Source organism: Macaca fascicularis, chromosome 6 (assembly GCF_037993035.2).
Source record: "Macaca fascicularis isolate 582-1 chromosome 6, T2T-MFA8v1.1".
NCBI lineage: Eukaryota > Metazoa > Chordata > Mammalia > Primates > Cercopithecidae > Macaca > Macaca fascicularis.
In genome coordinates, this window is record NC_088380.1 from 98,688,316 (window position 1) to 98,711,432 (window position 23,117).

General features: G+C 34.2%; 2 protein-coding genes and 1 long non-coding RNA gene across 33 annotated transcripts in view; 2 read left to right on the forward strand and 1 right to left on the reverse strand.

Annotated features, from left to right (window-relative positions):
• Window positions 1-4,437, forward strand: part of SLF1 (SMC5-SMC6 complex localization factor 1) — a 76,767-nt gene extending 72,330 nt beyond the window's left edge. For 7 of the 8 annotated variants that reach the window (XM_065545832.2, XM_005557392.5, XM_045394832.3 and 4 more), the window contains one exon: window positions 1,966-4,437. In XM_065545832.2, coding sequence (XP_065401904.1) covers window positions 1,966-2,447 — 482 coding nt within the window. In that variant the 3' untranslated portion in view covers window positions 2,448-4,437. The remainder of the gene's footprint in view (window positions 1-1,965) is intronic. The other variant, XR_012413921.1, reaches the window with a different exon arrangement.
• Window positions 4,438-4,836: 399 nt separating this feature from the next.
• LOC102131409 (uncharacterized) lies at window positions 4,837-21,907 on the forward strand. 2 transcript variants are annotated; one of them, XR_012413934.1, is made up of 4 exons: window positions 4,837-5,035; window positions 8,863-8,937; window positions 15,235-15,301; window positions 21,572-21,907. It is a non-coding gene; the product is annotated as an uncharacterized lncRNA (long non-coding RNA). The 2 variants fall into 2 exon arrangements; XR_278072.5 differs by lacking the exons at window positions 4,837-5,035; window positions 8,863-8,937 and having other exon boundaries at window positions 13,820-15,301.
• MCTP1 (multiple C2 and transmembrane domain containing 1) overlaps window positions 10,803-23,117 on the reverse strand; it is a 596,832-nt gene continuing 584,517 nt past the window's right edge. For all 23 annotated transcript variants that reach the window (XM_045394825.3, XM_045394824.3, XM_045394823.3 and 20 more), the window contains 4 exons: window positions 21,761-21,870; window positions 17,814-17,923; window positions 15,515-15,612; window positions 10,803-14,572 (listed from right to left, as the gene is read on the reverse strand). In XM_045394825.3, coding sequence (XP_045250760.2) covers window positions 14,501-14,572; window positions 15,515-15,612; window positions 17,814-17,923; window positions 21,761-21,870 — 390 coding nt within the window. In that variant the 3' untranslated portion in view covers window positions 10,803-14,500. The remainder of the gene's footprint in view (window positions 14,573-15,514; window positions 15,613-17,813; window positions 17,924-21,760; window positions 21,871-23,117) is intronic.

A 23,117-nucleotide genomic window follows, 5' to 3' on the forward strand; every position in this document is an offset into this window, starting at 1 on the left:
GCTTTCAGCAAGGCCCCACGTTATTTCAGTGTCATTCTTTTTATATCTAAACTGAATAATGTAAATTTTACAACAAAATGTTCAAAACGGATTGGTGTTTTTAAAGAAAAAAGAAAACTGATGACCAGCTTAGAATATGGAAACAAAGATTTGTAGAAATTACTTGTCGCTTTTATTTGTATTAATTTTACATTTAAATTTAACATTATCTTATCCTGTAATTAAAATATTTGATTGTGCATAAAGACAAAAAACATATTTTCTTAAGATGTGTTTTTAGTATATATGCATCTAAGGAAGGCTGTATAGCATGGTAGTTTAAGACATTTGGTTATATATAGTCTTCTCCTGCCCCCTAAAGGCCTTAGCGTGTCTCTTTTACTGATATCATTTCATAGTCAATATATTTTTCAGTTCTTCTACCTTGTTTTTTTTAGTATTCTGTGTTTACTAAACCATAAGTTCACCTCCTCAGTGTTTTATTTTTCTACTCAACCATGTGTCTGGCATTCAGGCCAATATTTGTCAGGAGCCATTATTGTGTTAGGGCCAGCTCTTCAGTAGAGTATGGCATTATACCAACCAACGTGAATTTTTCTAGGGCCCTTAGTGGAGAATAGTAAAGAGATCAGTTTCTTATCCTAGAAGAGGAAATCTAATTGTATTTGTTTTTATCAAGGTCCTTTGGCAATCGTACAGACTTGTTTCTGCCGTAGTCATATTCTGGGTTTGGACCTGTCAAGTGGTTTGACACTTATATTGAAGTAACTGCATTATCTATTCATTGTGAGTCACTCAGCCTCGAGAGCAATAATTTCAAGAATTTATTTATGTCTCTAAAACCTTTGTTTACTTTTGGTGTCCTGTGTCCGTAATTTTGTCTCTTCTTTTTTTTTTTTTTTTTTTTTTTTAAACAGAAGTAACTTGGAACAGTTTTTTTGAGATGTTGGCACAGTGAAAAGGAGCCTAATTTTGTTTTAGAATTATCTTCTTTCCATAAATTATACATTAATCATATTATCAATGGTTGATCTTTTATATTAAGTACATTTTATATCTATGCTATTATATATGTCTGATCAGAATCATTAAGAATTTTAGCAGTTATGATCAGTTCTCTCTTTCTGACAATATGATCTATGTTATAATGGTAGGATCTTGTGATTATGGCTGCTAGTACTAAAACCTTTATATCCCCTGTAACATTTTTATGGCCAAGTGCATAAATAATTATAAGACTTGACTGATGAAGGCACAAAGTACTCCTATACTTTGCTATGTAACCAAATACTGAGTTATGTTTTGCCTCCTCCACATCATCCTTTAGTACCTAGGGGATAAACTCTATCTTTAGTACTTTCTGAGTAGGTAGTTAAATGAGTTTAACTTGTATAGATGGATAAGCTCTGAGTTTGATCTAGAATTAATATGTAATTTGTGTGAATCAGTTACCTGTACTAAACATTGAACACAAGCAAGGGTAATATGAAAACTGTGTTCTCTATCTGTGCAAGGTTTTGCAGTCTTTGCACTGCTAGAATTGTTTATTAGCAATGAAAGGGGCACTACTTTTTCCTCTTGGTGATATTTTGAGATACCCCTGAGGCTCTTATACAGAATGTGTAAGATGAATACATTTTTAAAATTTCTTCTGGGAACACTGAAATTCTTAAGATGATAATTGATAAAGTTTTATAAAAGTTTTCTTTTTAATATTTGTAGTTGTATTATTTATTTAACTAAGGCACGCACGTTTGGGGAAAACTTATTAGGTAATTGACTAGAATGTTTTTAATGTACCTTTATTAGTCTATGTATCTAGCCAGTTAATTGTGTCAACCTGAATTAATACAAAATATGATTGTAAAGAAAGCCCTGGATGCTTTGGGAGAAAAGAGAAAACAGCTGTTAAGCTGCCAAAATAGAAGTGTTTTACATGTAACATTTTGCATTTTCTTTTCACAGGCCCAGTGCTTTTACAACAGAGGAATGCTAAGGGAGAATTGCCCTTGGACTATGTGGTTTCACCTCAAATCAAAGAAGAACTGTTTGCTATTACAAAAGTAGAAGATACAGTGGAGAACTTTCATGCACAAGCAGAGAAACATTTTCATTACCAGCAACTTGAATTTGGCTCATTTTTACTTAGTAGGATGTTGCTAAATTTTTGTTCAATTTTTGATTTATCTTCAGAGTTCATTTTAGCTTCCAAAGGGTTAACTCATCTAAATGAACTGCTTATGGCTTGTAAAAGTCATAAAGAAACCACCAGTGTTCATACTGACTGGTTATTGGATCTTTATGCTAGAAATATAAAGACACTGCAGAAACTCCCACATATTCTTAAGGAACTGCCTGAGAATTTAAAAGTGTGTCCTGGAGTACACACTGAGGCCTTGATGGTAACATTGGAAATGATGTGTCGGTCAGTCACAGAGTTTTCATGATAATGCTAGAAAGGATGGATTGACTTTCTAAATCTGTTCCGTTTGCATTGGCACTTACTGTGGACTTCATAGCTTACTGACAGATAGTAATTTGATTTATTTATTGACAGACTTTGCAGCCTTGCTAAATTTTAAAAGCATTTTTTTAAAAACTTCTGCAAAACTCTAGTATGGGCTTCTGACTTTTTCCATGGTGTAGAATTTGACTCAAAAGTAAAAATAATTTTGTTTTAGTATATTCTACTTTCATTAATCTTTAATTTTTTTGTTCTGAAAGTGATATATTGTATGTGTAAAATTAATTTAAATATTTTTTCAAATCAAAATGTAATGTCCTGTATTCTAGATGTTCTAGGTCTTAGAATCATGGCAAGGATATTCATACAAATGTGTACCTATAAACTTGTAGCTCCTGACTCTTATGGATGGATTTTGAGGAAAAAACAAGACTAAACAAAAAACATGTAGCTCCCTATTTTTTCTCTCTAGGTTGTTGGACTGAAATATGCATTTTAGCTTTGTGTGTTTCTAAAATAAACATTTCTAAAATTTACACTAATAATTAATATTCTTTTGGTTTTTAAATGCAGCAAATACGCGGAGTCTGACAGGTCAATTCTTTGATCTGTTTTATTTTAGCAATTCATATACAAAATGTATGTCGCTGCCCTATGTAACCAATATTCTGTACCTGAAAATATTCTGCTGCATAAGTTTATGAGTTTAATATAAAGATTATGAGTGGCATCTAAGTAATAGATTTGAGATTATTTAAGATCTTAATATATAATGTGAATTTACTGAGTAGTAATGTTTTAATTTGCAGTTTTTCCTAATAGCAGTTTGTAGTAAAACTAAAAGAAAGGGTATAGATAATAACCACTTTTGAAATTGGAGTTTCTTCACTACTGGGAGTAAGTTACATTATGGTACAGGTGGAAAATAAACACTTCCATTTAGCTTTTATGTAACTCAAGTGATGACTTTACAGCAGTTAATCTGCTAAAGCAACACACTTCAGTTTTATTTTGCAAATAGATATTTTAACAAGATACAAATGCTCAGTATCATATTACTGGGTTTGTAATCTAAATTGAAAATTGCTACATCAGTATGAAATATTTTAAATAAGTAATTTTTCATACATACTCAAGAAATACTAGTTTCTATTTAGCCTTCAAATTTGGCATCATGCAAATCTCTTTATTATTAATCTGCCAAAGTATCAGAGAAAAAATTATATAGTGAAGACTAAGAAAAGTTTAAATACTTATAGAGAGTAAAGTGCTTCTCCAGATGATGAATAAGAATGTTTTTTATTCCAAGGAGTTCCTCTTTATAATGGTGTCTGGGATAGTGTTTTCTTGGTAAACTAATATAAACTTGTAAACATAGGCTTTGACATCATACACATTTTCAAATCCTTGTCTAGATCCTTAATAACTAAATTGCAAGGCAAATTCTTTTCTGAGCTTGGTTTTCCTACATGTCAAATAGAAATCACACCAGGTAGCTTTGTCATGATAGAATTGTTAGCCTATCACATCATATGACACTTAATAAATATCGTTTCCTTTCTAGTTCTTACCTCCTCTTTTGATTATAATGAGTCATTTAGACAAAAGACAAGATAGTAATTGTTTAAGTTGGTAGTAATTCTAAGGTAATTAAGTAATCAACATCATGAGTTAGGGTTTTATACTGTTAAGACAAAGTAGTTTTCCAAATTAGATGTTCATAAGATATATTTGTTTAGCTGCAATTAGCATTAATATTTCGTAATTGACTGTTCTGTCTGCCAACTTCTACAAGCAGTGATGACATGAAGTGTGAAACAGATGTCATTGAGGTCTCTGCCTGTAGGAAGTTTTACACTTCTTCGAAAGTCCAACATGGCAAACACAGGTTCCTGTGTTCTGTGCCCTAGCTAACATAATACCAGTATATGAGTTTGAATTTAAATTTTCAATAAAAGGCTTCATTTCCAAAATTACTTTGTATACTTTATTTTAGAAAACATAATAATAATTGCCTTGAATAATTGCCCAAATCTATCTTGGAGGTATAGGAAGAAGAAAGTCTCAGTAAGTATAATTCATAGTCGTAGTCGTAGATTTTCAATTGCAGACTTTTCAAAGTTGCATATGAAGACAAGGTTGAGAAATGCTATTCTTCATTGTATTTTGCCAGATGTGATATCATAGTTCTATGGAATCATATTTTTAAAAATTTCTATAAGAGACCTTATTATAGTGTAAATAAAATTGGAGAGGAGATTTCTGAGCAGTTAAGATTTAGCTTTTCCCCATGCGGTGTTTACTGGCAGTTTCTTAAATTTCTTTGAAGTTAAGAGTTTTCTAGGTTGTTAATTTTTAATTTCACTTTGCAGATTAAAATCGTCCAAGTATATACATATTCTGTCATTTTACTCATTCCAAGATGACCAGAAAAACATTTATCCTCATAAAAGTCAAATGTGAAATTAATTCTTTTGAATTCAGCATTTCTTGAACACCTACTCTGAACCAGGTGGTGTGCTTGACAAGGGCTAACTACCAAAAAAGAGGAAAGGCCCACAGTCTAGGAAGGTAAATAAGGCTTAAGTATTGTGAATTTTATTTTCTTCTACATCTGGTAAAAAATTAATTTCAGTTTTGTAGGTTTCTGAAATTTTCAGTAATAATTGGTGTTCTGTTTTAGTTTATAAATGTGAATATTCAAGTGTCCAGTACTTTAATCCTTTGATGAGTATTATTTTAGCAATTTTATTTCAGCGTGGATAGGATGTAGGGTGTGCTTTTGCAGTCTTAGTGTTTTTAAGAAAGTACAAATGCATTAACACTAAGATACTGTATATAACCTGCAGAAAATATCTGCCATTTTTGTTTATGCTGTTATAGAAAGTTAAATGAATACCTTCACATGAAAAAAAAAAAATTGGTGGAATGTGCAATCCTTATGCCTTTATACACCTTTCCAGTTAAGCGGTGAACTTGATGAGAGCCTGTCACTGTTGCTCCTTAATCAGTAGGAAGGGGTCATCTTTGAGTGACATGAGGCACTCTTTCCCTGAGGCATTTATCAGGTAGCTTTCACGCCAATTGCACCTCCTGCTGACGTGGAGCTTGCAAAACTAGGAATGATAATTGTTTTTATAACAAATGTGGATTGAGTTAGAAAGGTCAGTGATAGCATTATTGGAATTAGGCTCTGCCTGGTGTTGTCAAAACAGGAGACATGGAATAGTTAACTGTTCCTTGTAAATCAAATTATGTTATCGGAAAATTCACCTTGTAGATAAAAATGAACTGTAGTTGGAGAATATACTTTGGTAGTTATTTGCTGTGGTATATATTTTGAAATTATAGGCTATAAATTAATTAGATAAGGTTGAAGTGTTGTTTTACTTGGTTCTGAGCATACATTTTCAAGGTAATGCAAATCCTAGTCAAAGACCTTTTCAAAAGAAATAAAACATTTTAACATCATTGATTATTAGATGTTTAAAAAGAGTTTGTCTTCTTAAATACTAATCTTACAGAACATCTCAAATATGTACAAGCTGTTCCTAATACTTTTTATATTTGAATTTATTAGTGTCTTTTTTTAGTGTAAGTGTATGGTTTTGATTATAAATACACTTAAACTATGTTTTTTAAAAAGCTTGAAATATAATCCTTAGTACTAGATACAAGTGACTTTATTTTTAGAATGTTATCCTTTTTGTTTTTCAAGAGACATATTGATAATCTCTCCCACCCCGTTTTTAAAACAGAAGTGTAATGAACTCTGTTCTGGGTTTTTAAACTACTTGTGGAATTAAAGATCAACAATGTTATGTCAGCAAATGACTATTAAACAGTATTCCTAACAAAATATGTAGTATTGTTATATATGTAATATATAATATCATATTGCCTTTAACAAATATAGATCCCAAAAGCCCTTATTCAGGTATTTATAAATAGTTATTCCCAATTAGAATTAAAACATATACTTCCAAATTAGTGATTTTTATATCATGGCCCCAAATCTTTTTAGATATAGAACCCAGATTTTGGAACTCTAATCCTCTTCCTTGCCAAAGTATCTGAGTTGGGTCAAGCGATTATGGATGTTAAACATTAATAGAGAATGGCTTACTAGTTTGGGACATACAATTTCATTCTGTCCAAGAGTGGAAGTTTAAACAAAAAAACAAAACAAAAGGTTTAGCACTTCCAGAAAGTAAGTTGCTCTGAACTGAAAATCTGGAATCCAGGTTTGAATTTATACCTATCATGCTGTTATTTTTCTTGATAGTAGATGAACTAAAATTACCACTGCTTCTCTATTCTTTCTCAAAGTGAAATAAATAGTAATACTGAAAAATCATTAATCTTAAAGTGTTGACAGATGAAAATAACTTAGTTTGTTGTCAGTGACTTCTCAATCTAAAGGTTAGGTCAACAATGTTTATGACATGACTCTTAATAAATTTTTCTAATGACCAGAATAGTTTGATTTATGATAGTGTTTTTATTTTTGTTTAAAGGAATATATATCTTTGTTACCTGGCTTCATCCTAAAGATGCATTTTTCTACTTTGCATTCTTTCCTTTTTACATTAGAGATAAAATTACAGAACAATAAGTAAAATCTGATAAAATTAAAATGTGTTTTTTCCATGAAATTTTCCATGAAAACTTAAAAGCAGAATTGTAAAGGTGAAAACTGGTCAAGGGGATGAGGGGAAAAATGGTTGAGTCATTCTACTTAAAGGAATCCAAAGGGTAAAGATTTCTAGGTACTGTTTATTATATTGATGGAAGTTAGTGAAGGTATAAAATCAGACAAAAAGTATGTAGACTAATCTCAGAAATAAACTGGGTCTTTGAAAATTTTGAATAATATTTGATAAACTAAACCAAAGGTCCAGAGATTTGTTTTATAGAAGGTTCTTTTGGTTGAAATTCAATTTAATAAAAAATAAAGAATAATAAAATTCCAGTTCTAATGGTATCAGAAACAAGCTAGATTTTTTTTCACCGTTTTTTAAAAAACAATTGACACATAATAATTGTACATGTTTATTAGGGTACAGTGTGATGCTTCAGTACATGTGTACATTGTATAATGATAAAATCATGGTAGTTAGCATGTCCTTTGTCTTAAATCTTTACGATTTCTTTGTGGTGATAACATTCAAGGCCCACTTTTGAAATTATCTTGAAATATAATACATTGTTATTATCTGTAGTCGCCCCACTATGTAATAGAACATCAGCACTTTTCTTAGTTCATCTAACTAACTTTGTATCCCTTGAGACCATCCTCTCCCCATCTTTGCCTCCCCACCTTTTCCCTTCCCAGCCTCTGGTAACTGCCATTCTACTGTCTACTGCTATGAGATCAACTCTCCTAGATGCCACATATAAGTGAGATCACGTGGTATTTGTCTTCCTGTGAGAAAAAGGCTGTTTCGAATAGTAATACTCAGTTCTTTCTCACAGGCAAATCTTGGCATCTCATTTCTTATTTTCCTGTCATTTCAGTTCTTTTACACCCCCCAAAATACTGTTAAGTTCATACTTAGCCATGTTACTGGAGGAAATGGACTCAGAGTTGAAAGCTACTTATTAAAAATGGTTGGACCTTCTACCTAAATACCATTTTTTACTAATACTAATATTTTTAAAATTGAAGCTAAATGTTATTAAAAATGATTTTCTCAGCCAGACATGGTAGCACATGCCTATAGTCCCAGCTGCTTGAGAGGCTGAGGCAGGATGATCACTTGAGCCCAGGAGTTCAAGGCCAACCTGAGCAATACAGCAAGACTCTCTTTTTTAAAAAAAGTAACATAAATATATTATCTAAATTACGTAAGGAAAAAGATTGTTAAGTAAAAAATTGCTTATAGTGATTGTCTTTATGTGGAAAAGTTTTGGATATTTCTTTTTCACTTCTCCAGATGTCTTTGTAATGATTTATATTTGTTTATAATACCAGTAACCAATTTATTTTGAAAGTAATGCTCCTGAATTAAGTAAGAATCAATCCTTGAAATTTTTCTAAAGTTGCCTTATTTAAACTGGCACTTACTGGATTTTTAAAAGGTAAACTACAGTTGTAATATACTATTTAAAGTTGGATATAATTAAAAGTATAATTAGTATTATCTAACACAGATCTCAAAAAATATACTATATATGTGCTCCTTTTTTGAAAGTAAATCTGACTTACCACTTTACTGATAACGCTTCTCTAGTCTTTGCTTTAAGACACTTCAAAATGGAGCCCCAAGTATGTTGAAGTGGGAACTGGGGGAACTTTACTCTTTTGTAGTACTCTTAAATTGCTAAAGATTAAACTTGCTCATGTGGATACCATGTGGAGTCATAACATGTAACATATCTTTACTTTCTGATTTTAGTATTTATGGGACCTGAAGAATTACTTGTTCTCTGGTGAGACTTTTCAGATTCGACACAAAAGCAGGGAGAAACTGGTAAGATTAAATGATAGCTACATTTATTCAAAGATTGTACCTTAAATGGCTTTGAAAGGATACTACTGTATTAGGAATTTTTTCTTCTATCATCAATCTGAAAAAATATCCACTTTATAACTTATTTGCAACATTAATACAGATACAACCCTCTGTCGAGAGAATTCTGAGAGTATCTTACCACAGCTCTCCGGAGCATACTGTTTTGCACCTCTTCTGTGAAGGCTAGCAGAATAAGCTTCTTGTAAGGTACTCTTTTAAGTAGTACAACTCAGAACAATCTTTTTACAATTGTTCTGTATAAATATCCTGGATACTACATGGTAACTATAGTACCACCTGATAGCATCCATCTGTTTTTTGGGGGAAGATTTCTTACCTACGGGTCAGGGCTATTGTCACAGTCATGGGAGGGAAATCAAGTAAATATGCATTAAATGTACTATGTATCAAATACGTAGCATCACAGTGTGCAAGATTGGATGGTGAATACTTGGTACCCCAACCCATAAGTCAGAGTATTTTGTTCTTGCTTAAATTACCAAGTGCTGTATGTTTTGATTTTTAAAAAGTTTTTCTCTTCTGAAAATGAATGTTTTTAAAAGTGATGTCAAGCAATTTCACACAAATAATGAACATCACAATAATCTGTTTAAGAACTCCTTTGTCAGATACGTACAGTGTTTTCTGGATGGCTTCTCGTGTGCTTCAAAGACCCTCTTACTCTTTGCTATGTTCTCTGTTAATGGAAACTGAAGTTTGTAAGAGTTTTAGGCCAAACATAAGAGGTAGGTATACCATTGTGTTTTTTTGCTCAGAAATTGTTAGCTACTTCCTCTGTTGTAAAACAAAGATGACAAAATTACATACTCCGCCTTGTATAATAGCAAATAGACACTTCTATCTTTGTAAAGTTTTTTTTAAGAACTTATTAGTTCTTGACACTGATAAATTGTTTTCCATGGTTGCAGTGTTACAAGGTACACAGAGATTTTGACTTTTCATAATTACTACTCTAGAAAAGAATGTTTTGTGGGGCATATTGTTAGAAGGTTTCAGTTCTCTGATAGCTTTATTAAAAAGGGTTCTTTGAGCTTGGGACAGATATTGTCATTTGCTTCCCCTCCTCTCTCTGCTGTGGTCCAGCTGTCTCTGTAACAATGCTCGACTATTCTCAGGTGTCTCCAATAATGCAAAAGACGAGTATGAGTAGTGAGGGCCAGGTGTGCTTTTTCTATGAATTTAGCATTTCCTCCAAACCTGTCAGCATTTGAACTCTGGCAAAATAAAATCCCTCAAACGGACTCAAGCCATTTTGAGCTTGTCTTTGACTAGAAAGTGAAACTGAACCTATATTATCATCTTTCTTCACTAGTGGGAGCACTAGTTCCACTCAGCCAGGCCTCAGGATCTCCTTAAATGTATTCCTCCAGAGAAAATAAGGTAGTTTTCAGGTTCACTCATTGGCTCAGGTTGGCCACTCCTTTTTTCTTTGGAAGGAATATTGAAGAATCTGTAGTAGGGGATAATTGCACTGCAATTGTAATTTTGCTACATACTGAAAAAACTTAGGCACGGCTACTTACCTAAACCATTTCCACTTTCCTTGAAGGAAATCTTTCTACCTAATATAGTAACACTTAATTGACTAAAGCAGAACAGCAGTGTATTTTACTTTTTTAAAAATGGAGTAATAAATTTTCAGTGACATTTGGAGGTACGGATAATCATATAAATTTAAAAACCTGTCTTTACAAAATTACTGCTTGTGCATGTAATAGAACACTTTTGTTTGGTTTTTTTTGTTTTTTTAAAGCTTAGAATGTCAGGGAAGAGCCCAATAAATTGAAACTCATTCGAGATCATTTACAATATTTGATTGTTTTTATTTTTTGATTCTTAACCCAGATCCCTCCTTTGAAAAGCACAGAATCAAGTTCCAGCAAACCTTTCATGGTGCTCTTAGTTTCTACATTATGTGATTGCTTTGGACATTTGATAGTTTTTATTTGCATGCTATTCTTTTTTAATGAGATTTTTCAATAGTATTTCTCAAACTTTAGCCATTCAGCTGAAATAAATCTGATGTGACTGCCTCTATACAAATTGCCACTATATAAAAGAAACTGAGGTACCAGAGGGTAACATTTTCACCAAAAAAAAAAAATAATGTTTTGTTTTCTTTCAGTTACACCAATCATCCCAGGAAAAAGAATTATAATTGAAAGGAATGACACTATTTTAAGAAAGAATTTACTACATTATTTTCTATCTGGTTTAAATTCATACTTGACTGAGCAATTGGAAAAGGCCGATCCTAGATACCCTAATCAAACCAATGAATAGACATCTGTACACACACTCACACTAGTGTGTGAAATCACGCTATTCATTTAAAGCCCCAGGATTTAAGCAAGTATTAATTTAATAATACCTGAGATGTTTTTCAAGAAGTATAATGGTAGCTGTCTTGTATTTCTGGAGCAAAAAGGTATAACTGCAAAAAGGTATAAGGCAGTTATACCTTTTTGCTCTTAATGCTAAGCCAACATTATAAAACACTTAGGCCCATTTAACAAGTTTATTCGCTGAAATTACTGCCTTTGAATAACATTAATACAAATGTTGACTACTTTCAGCATAGGAGACCTTATATATGAGATGAAAGTGGAAAAAAATCTCCTGTGGTCCCTAGATAAGAGTTTACTTCTGAGTTTTTCTTAACTTGTAAATACAGATTAAAAATTTTATAAAAGATAATTTTTAGAAATGTATCAATTAAATTTGGCTCTCACTGTACTTCAACTCCAGATTTGATTTTAATATACAATCATTGCTTTGACCATTGCCTATAACAGGGTCATACAGTTGGTATTCAATATATCACAGAGTCCTTTAAAGAATCTCCCAACTCAGATTATCCTAGTGCATATAGAATGTTAAAAAATTGGAATTCCTACAGAACCTATATCAATCAGTTTGAGTCTGGAACAGTACCAGAATGAATGAGAAGTACTATTATGTTATTTTTGATAAGTGGGGAAAAAATTTAAAAGCACAAATATGCATTTATGAATTATCACCACTAATGGCAGTAATAGTTTAGAATATGAATAATGACTCAGTGAATTTACTAAAAGATACTAAAGGAATATAATAGTTCATAACATCTACAATGTTAGCAGTCCAAGTAGATATTAGAGTGACATTCAGTCTCGTCAGATAACTTGAAATATTTACATCACAAATCTCTCAAAATGAAGGCAAGTCAGGCAGCTCTCAAGACAGAATTGTACCTTATGTGAGAAGGGGAAATAAATAGTTAAGATTTTAACTATACATATTCTGTTTTCAGCCTGTGAATGTAGTAGTTTCTAAAAGCAATGAAGATTTCCCTGAATATCACTTTTGTGCCTCAAGCTAGTTCTTATTCCTCTAATTTCATTGGATGCTCACCCTTCCAGAGGTATTTTTATATAAGAGTCAGATAAGAGTCAGAGTTTCAGGAAGAAGCCTTGTTTGTTTAAACCAAATCTGTATTTCTCCAAGTGAAATATAATTTTTAAGAATATGCACACAATCCCTCATCAATCTCTGAACCACCGGAAAAAAAAAAAAAAGTGCTGATTATACATGGGAAAGATTATTGTCTTTTGTATTTAATGCAGTGAATGTGTAGTCAACATTACCATTGAACTAAACATCTGAAATTTGATACAGTGAAACAAACAAATTAGTCATCTGTTAATGGTTACTATCCACTAGATACATCTGAGGTTGTAGAATATCAGGCTTATAGACATTTGAGTACACATTGTCAGCACAGAACATAAAAGTCTCACATAAGGTATAATTGAACAGTTATCTCATCAATAAACTTTGTGTAGTAACACCATGTTCATGGAACATTATGTTTTTAGCAACAAACAGTGATGGTATGCGGGCTGAAGCATGTCATTTTAAACATGATACATTAAATAAAGCATGTTGAGGTCAAAGCCTTTCTGTAGAAAGGGAATTTAATTGACATTCAAGCATAGTATATAAACAGATCAAAATAGTTCTATTATAAGAAATAGTATTTAACAACTTATCTCTAAAATAAAAATACTTTAAAAATCAGCTTCAATGAGATTACACTTATTGTTAAAGAATCTTCCTTTAGAGTGAAATATACATTCTTTTAGCTTTTCTATAATTTTTCCAGTATAACCCTCACTTTTACCCCATCCAAGTTTATTATTAATAAAGTAGTGCAAAGCATTGTCTGCTGCAATTTCAACTGAGTGTAATCCCCTACCAAGTCAGGGAAGTAATACATTCTCAACTAACCAAGTTATTTTTTTTCCACAGTTATGCTCCCTTAGTATACCAGGGAGTGAGATACAAAAACTACTTTAAGAGTCTTGGGAATGCAATTTTTAAGTATAGATTCTATGATAATAGTGAAACATTGATAAAGGCAACCACCACCCCCAAGCAGTTTATTTTACAAAACAGGTTTTCATGCATAATCAAGAATGATTTTTTTTAATAAATGAATGTAGTGAAGCACTGGCATATCACTTAGCACACTGAATTCTCTACATTAAAATTCACACTAATAACAAAATCATAGTATGAATTAAAGCATTTCAGTAATCTAATGAGAAAGCAGATTTTTTTTTTTTTTTCTGAGAGCACTTGAGTATTAAAATATTTTTAGATGCACAGATACAATCTGACACCAAAAGCGATATGGATGTAGTTTGCTAGTATTTTTGATAACTGTACTTACTGGGTTGCTAATTTGCTAACTATGTATAAATTAAAGTAGTGGTAGGTATAAAAATTCAGATAGGCAATCGTTTATAAACTGGCAGTATTTATGTTGTGTAGTCCTGTAGAGATTTTAAGGTTTTAGATGGAATGATTGAAATTCTATAAAGAAAACTTTCTAACCTTCTGAGTATTGATTCTCTTGAGGGAGTGAATGTACCTTCACTTATTAGCTTAAAATCAGCCTAGTCATACCTAAGTAATTTGCACAGGAGTGAATGTCGGGATCTAAAGCCAGAATATATGTTAAATTGAAATGCATCCATTCCATTATTTAGGCTTTGGTATTTCCCTCCCTTTTGAAATGTATAAAACATAGAAAACTGTAATGGATTACTTTTTAGATAAAAAAGTCACATTAAAAAAAAAAACGTTAAAATCAAATTGACATTTACAATTGATGTAGATTTAATCAGAGCACAGGTGAGTAATCCACTTGTAATTAGATAAGGATATATCTTCCAATGTTATCATTCTTATATTTGTTCTTTCAGTGTGTTATATTATTTTCCACAGCTAACAAGGCTTTCACACAGCAGTAGCAAAACCTTTATCAAGTTGAGTCTGTACAATAGAAGTATATTTTCAAAGACATATGCCTTTGTACACTATTTACAAATTCTCTCGATCATGATAAAAAGGCAAAATAAATAAAAATCTGAAAGAAAGGAAATGCTGCTCAGGCTGAGGGCTTTTTCTTTTATCTTCCCAAACAGATGCTGGTCTCCTCAGTGCTGGAAGCTGGCTAGCCAAGATTGTTTTTCTTTCTTTTATATGGGCTATGAGAAGGATCTGGTTTCAGTTCTTGGTATTGCACCTGTTTAAACAGAGTTCAGAAGAAGACTGGTCAGGTGGCCACTTTCTGGCAAAGAAAGGAAAAGCAAAGGAATGAGAGACTGTGCTGGGGGGAAGAAAGTGCTCATTCTAGAAGCTGTATGGAATCTGCAGCTGAGATGCAGAAAGCAGTAGAGTGACAGAGCAAGAATAAGGGAAATCCTGTTGGAAACTACATGGAGCCCTGATGTGAACTTTAGTAATGGTCGTCACTGTCTGTAACACATTACATTAAAAGCAAAACCATCTACATCGATTTTAAAGGGCTCGATAATGGTTTTTTACAGTTTATCGTGTATTTACAATTTATCATGTGTTTAACACAGTCTTAATCTCCATCCAGGCCACTGTCATGTCATAGCAAATGAAAAAGGTATCACTGTAACCCAGCTTCAGGATTTTAATTTAAAAACAAACAAACCTTCTTTTATTTTGAAAACAGCTGATGGTTAATGGGCATTAACCTCAAAGGATTAAAAGGATTTTTGAGATAAGCAGTCAGCTTTCTTCTCCTCACTGATCTCCAAAATATACTTCTTTAAAACTTACTTGTAATTCTTGCAAATTCTGGAAAGATTTTTTTTCTTAAATGTCCACTGGCATATTTTGCTTTCATCATCTAATATTCCTGTTTCCTCCCCTCAGGTCATACACCCCGTCACAAACTCCAGCTGAACTAACTTGGACAGGAGGATCTTCCCTAACAGCTCTGGTAGGTTCTTTATGCAGCTGCTCTTTCTCCCGTTGTCTAAGTTCTTCTTGGATAACACCCCAAGTAGGCTAAATTTCTGACTGGTAAAATCTGCTACACAGGCTTTATTAATTTTACTCAGCTCTTCTAAAGCCTTTGAAATAAGAAGGATATAAAAGCTAAAACCCAGTACCACACTACATTAAAATAGCAGTAATAACGAAACCTACATACCACTTGTACATCTGAAGGGACTCTGGAAAGGAAGTCGAGTAGTTCATTGTTATCAATTGCATATGGACTCCGAAGCTTTTTTGTAAATTTATTGATGCCTGAAACAAAGTTGGAGTTAAACAAAGCACATTTTTGTCAAAAGTGTTGTAGTAATTTGAAGATCTAATTTGTATGCCAATGACTCAGTGAACCAGTACACCCAATTTTTTCCCTCTCCTTTTTTTTCTCCTTCATTTCTTCCTCCTTCCCAGCTCAGCTGCTGCTTTTTCACTTTGTACTTCAGTAGCTTCTTCCAAGCAGGAAAGGCTTTCTATGTGGGAAATAAAGGAGGTGCCCTGGGGGTAATTAGCAATATCTGGCTTTTTTTCCCCCCTGTGTTACAGTCTACTTAGAAGCCTTGCTTGAGTGTTTCATTTATGATGAAACTTGCTTTCCTACTTTTTGGGTTAAGATTGTTAAGGCAAGATGTCTAACTTATTTGGTTTCCCCTTTTCCAAAAGATGCACCTTTTTGGAGGTGGGGGTGTGTGCTGCTGTTATGCCAGCTAAATGTTTAGAAGACACATGATGTTTATTTTTTTCAAACCTGAAATGAAAAGGTTTGCCCCCAACTTTGTAAAAAAAATAAACACGTTTACATGAAATCAACAAATTGGTAAAAACTGAGCCATAAACTAGAGCATCCTGCCTCCTCTTCAGGGAGTTCATGCAGAATAAACTTCTGGAATCTTGATTTTGGTCCGTCTCCTCATGTAAGACCTATGTCTTAAATTTCTGGCTAATATTTCAGCAATCACCTACCACTAAAGGAATACTGTTCTTGTTTTATTTTGTTTGATGAAACAAGAGGCCCAAACACATTCTGCAAAATTACTTTTAAGACAGCTAGTCAGTGAGGGCACTGCAGGTTACACAGCTAGATGTCTGCCCTGGGCTCCAGTTTCTGCGAACCTGGGAGAACAGGGCATTCACCACCACCTGCTGCAACAGAGATGACTCCCCAAGCCAAGGCAAGGTAGATTCGAGTTAATAAACCGCCACACATGATATTCTACCCTAATTTTTTCTGTAAAGCAGCATCTAACGGGAAAAAAAAAGATGAACATACAATAGGAAGCAAGAACGTAGTAGAAATTATTGTTCCCTTATATAATGAAAGTGCTGGCTAAATTGAATTTCTTTGAATTATAGAAATTAGGAAAGGAAAAAATAATTACCATTTCCCCCACCTCTCACCCAGACTGTAAGGGTAATTATAGTGATAATAAGGGGTAAGAGGGCTTCCTCAATATATGGCAAGTTGGGCCAAAAAGACTATTACTGGAAATAGTAATCTTCAAAAGTTGAGGGCTTGGAGTCATCAGACTTGAACTCACTTTATTCCAATATATTTCTTCAAAAGCCTTAAAAAGAAAAGAATTTTGCTTTCAGTGTAAGCACATGCTTTCCGAAGCTGAGACTCATTTTGGTTCTTTGCATTTTGTATTTGATTTGTTTTAGCAATCTTAGGTGTATGCGTAAGCGGGTGAGGGGTAAGTAGAGAATTCTTCTACCCAGTCTTGTTTATATATTATTAATGTTATAGTAGATCCTAGAGACTGAAAATTGTTTTCCAAACCAAGAATTTTGTCAGGAAAGAAAACAAAAAAGAAGAATGCTGCAACTGACAGTCTCCTAAATGAAGCCCAGGTGCATAAGAATCGTTGGCATGCAGCATAGTTGCATTAAAAATTAGGACTGAAAAAAACCACCTTTAACGTAGGTCTTCATAGAAACATTCTTGTTTAGTACACATAAAAGGATCTTTTTGTTCCTAAGGAACCTGCAAGTACCGAGGACCCTTTTCCCGAATGCTAAAGGTGACCTCTTAAACAGGCAGCCATGTATAGTACCATGTTTACATATACTTCCATAAGATAAAATACAACAGCAAGAAAAGCATATTTTCCTAAATGCACCATATGGATTGAAAGGATTGAAATGCCTCTGTTTGTATATCAATGGTGAAAATAAATCAGAGGGATATCTAGACAAAGCTACACTTTGATATATGAAGAATCTGCACAGCTAACATGTTTATAGTATGATGAAGCCTAGTGTGCCAGATAAGAAAAATACATTTTGCAGGTAGACCTAAATCTTTATACTGTTGTGATTTTTAACTGACCTGTCTCCTTTCATCATGGAGTAGCTTCATGACCATAAATACAGGGAACCGCTGACAGTATAACTCATCTCTTAAACCTAGTTTGTTCCTAGCAGCTAAGACAGTTTAGAGGAGTGGGGGAGGCTTTACTTACCCCAGACAAGGACAATGTATCTCAGCGGAATGCAGTACAGGATGACTGTGAACACACAGAGGGCTACAATGGCCAGCCAGCTTAAGAATGGGACGGTCCAGTTGAAAGTGCTGAATGGAAAATTAACACATCAGCAATCTGAGTACTTCATACTTTTTTCAAATACTAAAATACATAATGATTCTTACTTGGGACCTAGTTAGTCTGCATTTCTCTCTGGAATAGATTCCAGTTGTAATAGGTTATCAGAGGACCCAGGCTAGCCATAATCTGCTCAGTTGCATGAAGACAGGGCCCAGGTAAACAGTCTTGCTGCCAACTCTTCCAGATTGTTCCAGGTGACTTCAGAGTCTAAAGCCATTGTGCTACTTGGGTGACTCCCCACATGAAAGAAGATCTTTATTTTTCTACTGCTAAGACTAGTACCCATCCTTGTTTTCTCTGGCTTTTCAGAGGGGAATGCCTCTGGACCCACCATTCTTCCTTCTATCAACTCTCGGTATTCCCCACATTGGGAATAAAATGTTGCCAGCAACTCTTGGTAGATGTAAATCTTACATGGTTGTGTAAAAAAATCCTCTGAATGTTAGAATTCCTTAGAGGAATACTCACTTGTCCTACCTCAGCTATATTTCAAATAGAACTGGAAATCAGGAAAGAGGAATAGAACAGTTAGCCTTGCAAAACTTCACTTCTTATCATTGCCCTTCTTCCCAGAAATACATATATAATTAATAAAATCAGCATTGCTTACTATTATCTCTCATGTACTTCTTGTAAAGGACAGCATTCTGGCAGAAGTAATTGGTAACATAGACAGCTGGGTCAGAGAAGGCTGCAAGACTCAGTATTGACAAGACATGATAACAAATGGAAATGAGACCAATGAACAGAAGAAGTTACAAAAAAAAAAGTACTGAGGAGATAGGAAGGAATTTACTGAGACAAAAAGAAAAATGAAGACAAAGGCAAAAACTATGATGTAAAAATGTTTTTAAAAGAGTAGAAAAATCAAGGAAATGGAACATGGGAAGATTATAATCACTTAAGGCTTTTTGGTGGAAGCCAGTCTGGTACTTCTTAAGAGTGTGCCAAAATTATAAAGAAAATAGAAACACTGTGTAGATCCTCCAGGGTTGGGCATATAAATATATCACCATTTACAGGCATACCATTGCATTCTTTGAAATTTCTCCTAAGTGTTCATCCACTAAAGGGGAACTAACATATCATGTCGTCTGACCCTTTAGCATGAGAGCCAAGAAGTTAGCCAATCTGTATTCAAAGCCTAGATTCTGTTATGTGGATTTAGCTGAGTCAAAACCCTTTCCCCATTTATAAAATGGGGATAGTTTATTCTGTCAAGGAAGACGGGTTGTGGTGGTAACATGCTTATGTGAATCAAGGTGAAATTATCAGAACTAATCAACTCAAGGAATCTCATTTATGGCACTATTTTCTTACGAGACAGTGAGAAGGCCCCTAAGACACTTCAGCAAAACATATTGTTCATGTAGATAAATGTTAGTGTTTTTTATTTCTTCTAATTTCCTGGTATTGTATATTGTACTTACTTGAGGTGAGTTTATTTTCAGGGCAATTTTGACCCAATAAAGGATGATTGCTAAAAGATTTTCTTCCATACAATGCCTCAGCATAATACTTAGGAATTAGTTGTTCCTTAGCTTTGTAGCATGTAGCTTGCTTTTTGTCTCTCTCTAGGTCAAAATTGTTTCCTGAAATTTTTTTCTACTAAAAGAGCCAATGTTGGGTCAATCTGGTTATCCTATTTTCAGTAATCCTTGGGATCTGGCTTTTCTGTCTTTGTCTTCTTCCTCTTATGGTCAAGAGTGAGCATCTGTAACTCATCAGGTAAAGGATCATGCCTTCCCTTCCGATGGACACCTGTGCCTCCCTTGCTTCTGCTTGCTTGTGGAGAGAACAGAAGGCTAAGGGATCTGCTTGTTTTCATGTGGCTCAGCTTAGAGTCATCCATCACACAACTCCATGTGTGAGGGCACTGGCTCTTCACTCAGAAAACCTTCCTTCTGGGCAGCCCCACTGAAGAATTCCCTGTGTTCTCCTTACTCCTATTGGAAGGATAAATGGCAAAGAATCCCCACCAGTGTAGCTGTTAGAAAAATAAAATAAAATAAAACTGCCCTTTTCTATTTCTACACTCTGCATTATGGAATCTAAATCTAGAATATGATCTTCCCCCAAAAGGGATGCAATTCAAGAAAGTTCTGGAATGATTATTTAGTAACAAGACATGGTAATTATAGAGCCCTTTCATTTTGTCCTTAAAGATTGCTTCTGAATCTGCTTTCTGGATAGATGCTTTTAATTCCATGTGACCCCAGGAGAATTTCTCTTTTTTAGCATTCAAAAGATCATTTTGCGGGAGAGATGGCTCCTCCAAGACTCACTGACTCCTGTGCCATCTTCCTGTACCTTAGCATAGGAAGTTCTGCAAAACCCAGGTTTCCCTAAGGCTGAACCACTGCCAAGATCTGGTGGTCATATCCCTCAGCCAGTCATGTTTTCCAGCCAAGCATCTGTTCTGAGGCCTTGTACCACCTAGAGTTACAAAGGAGCTTCTTCCTCTCAGGCGTTCACCGCCTGATCCATGGTATTTTGGTATAAATCAGATGTTTTTGTCGGGTATAAGAACACTGTGTACCCCAGATAAAAGACAACACTCAATGAGGAAATGCCCCAAATTCAGGGCTTCACACTGTTTCAGTGGATAGCGTGTAGAGGACAGGTAAACATTCTTGGAGATGAGAGGAAGAAGGAGAAAGAAAAGATATGGGAATGGTCTTCAGAAGGCCAAGACTGAATGTTTCCTAAAGGCACATCTGGGAGTGAGAGGGGGGCTGTTCTGTCTAATATAATGTAAGAAAGTAGAAACTCAGCACCTACACATGCGGAAATATATTAAACAAAAAATTATACAAAATAAAATGCATTATCCCTTGCAACATGACAGGTACCAGATGAATGACTCACACCTTTAGTTTAAATAATTTACTCCTTTCAAATTCTGTGTATGCCCAAGGATTCAGATCTGTAGAAAACTTTTGGTTATGAATAACAAACAATGAATAGATACATTAAACTAAGAAAATAAAGGTTTCTCCAGAATTTGGCACCCCTTCTTGAATAGACCATTAGCAATCATTATGTAGGCCAATTTTTACATAATTTAGAAGTATGAGGGTCTTAGTATATCTTTTAACTAATAATTGTTGTAAATACACTTTTTAAAAAAACATTGTTTTAGATAAAACATAAGTATATAAGATTAAGAATGTAAGTTTCTTAATTTTGCATTAGAGCTCAGTGAAGCTCTATTTCTTCATTTTAAAGTCAAGGAAAAGGAATGCTGTTTTTATAATTTTAAAAATTGTGTGTATTTTCTAAATGAAAGAGCATTAGTTTATTGATAATTATGGATCTCAGCTATTTAAATACAAACTTGAAAAAAATACTTTTGCAGGGTACCATAAATACAATTTTGAAAAAAATTTACTGTCACTTGATGAAAATATAACTAGACCAATAATAAAATGCAGGTGTATCTTAATTACCTGAAGTCCTCATTTAGCTTGGTTTATTTTTTTCCTATCACAATTTCATATTCCGTTTAAGAACAAAGTCTTTCACAGTGAAAAATGTGCTAAAATTTAGGACGGTGTTATTTCTTCAAAGCTACAAGTATGACTTCTTTCCAACCAATATGTTCTAAATTTCAGGAAGGAAATTGACAGAACTTTCATAAAGCCAAAGACTGGCAGAAATAAAGTAAATAATGATGAAACTGAGCAATAGAGCACCCAGAAAGAGTGTCCCCTGCCAAAAAGAATGTGGCATTTCACCCTTCGAGAAACAAATGGACACCCTGTCCCACAGAAGACCGGGGCTCACATGTCACCGTCACTCACTTCTTTATCCTTTCGCCAAAGGAAGCCACTTCATCTAGGATGTTCTGGACACTGACACAAACCTCCTGGATGGCATAGATTTTATTTATAAATCCCTTTTTTTCACTGTCCTAAAATGCAATAAAAAAGAAATTCTGTATGAGTAAAGGTATTCTTCATTGCTTGAATTATTTCTGTTGTCCCTGTCTTGCATTTTTAAACTTAACTTCATTTTTGTGTGTATATAAATGGATAATTGGAACCCATGAAAATACCAGGATTTTAAGGAACATGAGGAGAAAGGGGACCCAGCGTCATGGATTTGTACTTATAAAGATAGCTGCAAAGCAAGAGCCTTGGGTTCCTTTGCTCTTGCTCTGATGAGCAGAACATACATTTGGGGGAGGAAGGTATAAGAGAGAGGGGAGGTCCCAGAATTACCAAACCCGGATTCTACAGTGCTTCTGGATTCACCGAGACATACCTTAGCGGACCCAGTTTCTTGACCCCACCGCCCATAAACCTAACTTTTGTTGTGGCTCTAGATATTTCAGCAGCAGAGAATGCTGGATGCACTTGAGATTTGTGAGCAATGAAAACTGAAAAAAAGAAAAAAAAAAAAAAAAAAAACCCACCAAAACCCGGAATCTACTATGTGGATACTACTTAGATCATATACAAACTAAGCCTGACCTCCTTCTTAAAAATAATAGTCATATATTTTATACAGTAGTATATGCTGTATTAGGTTCTAACTAAACATTTTTTCCCCTTTTTGGTGCTTAGTTCATTTTAAAACACTGAATTTAAGCAAAGCTGGTGTGCTCCAGGTCACGGATGGGCGGAGATTGAGCATTAAATTTAAGCACCTAGAGAGTGGAGTGACCTTAGGAGAAATGTGCATATTTTGCAATTTTAGACTCAAAGGAAGAAACAGTGGTGGCCTTTCACAATTGAAAATTCTGCTTAGTAGCCTGGCATCACAGGCACTTGCCTAGGCTGTTTGGTGGAGACCATCCAACCCTGATTCTATGACTCCATTCCTCCATGCCAGCTTGAATATCTATGGAAATGTAGATCCAATTTCATTACTTTAACTTCTTTTGAACACTTGCACACTATGCCAGAACACTTGAGACCTCATGTGGCAGTCAGTGCTTGCTGAAAGCAGCCAGGAAGCTAGAATAATAATGTCATGTTGCACATTTACATACTGACTTTCATTTCAGAAGAGTCTAAAGCACTCTACACTGTGAACACTTGGCCAGGGCTGGCATCCCGCCACCTCAGAAACTGCAGGCAAGTGAATGACAGATGTGTGTGCCTCCTCCAAGGACAACAGGGTACACTGGGACCAAGGACATGGAGGCCAGTTTTA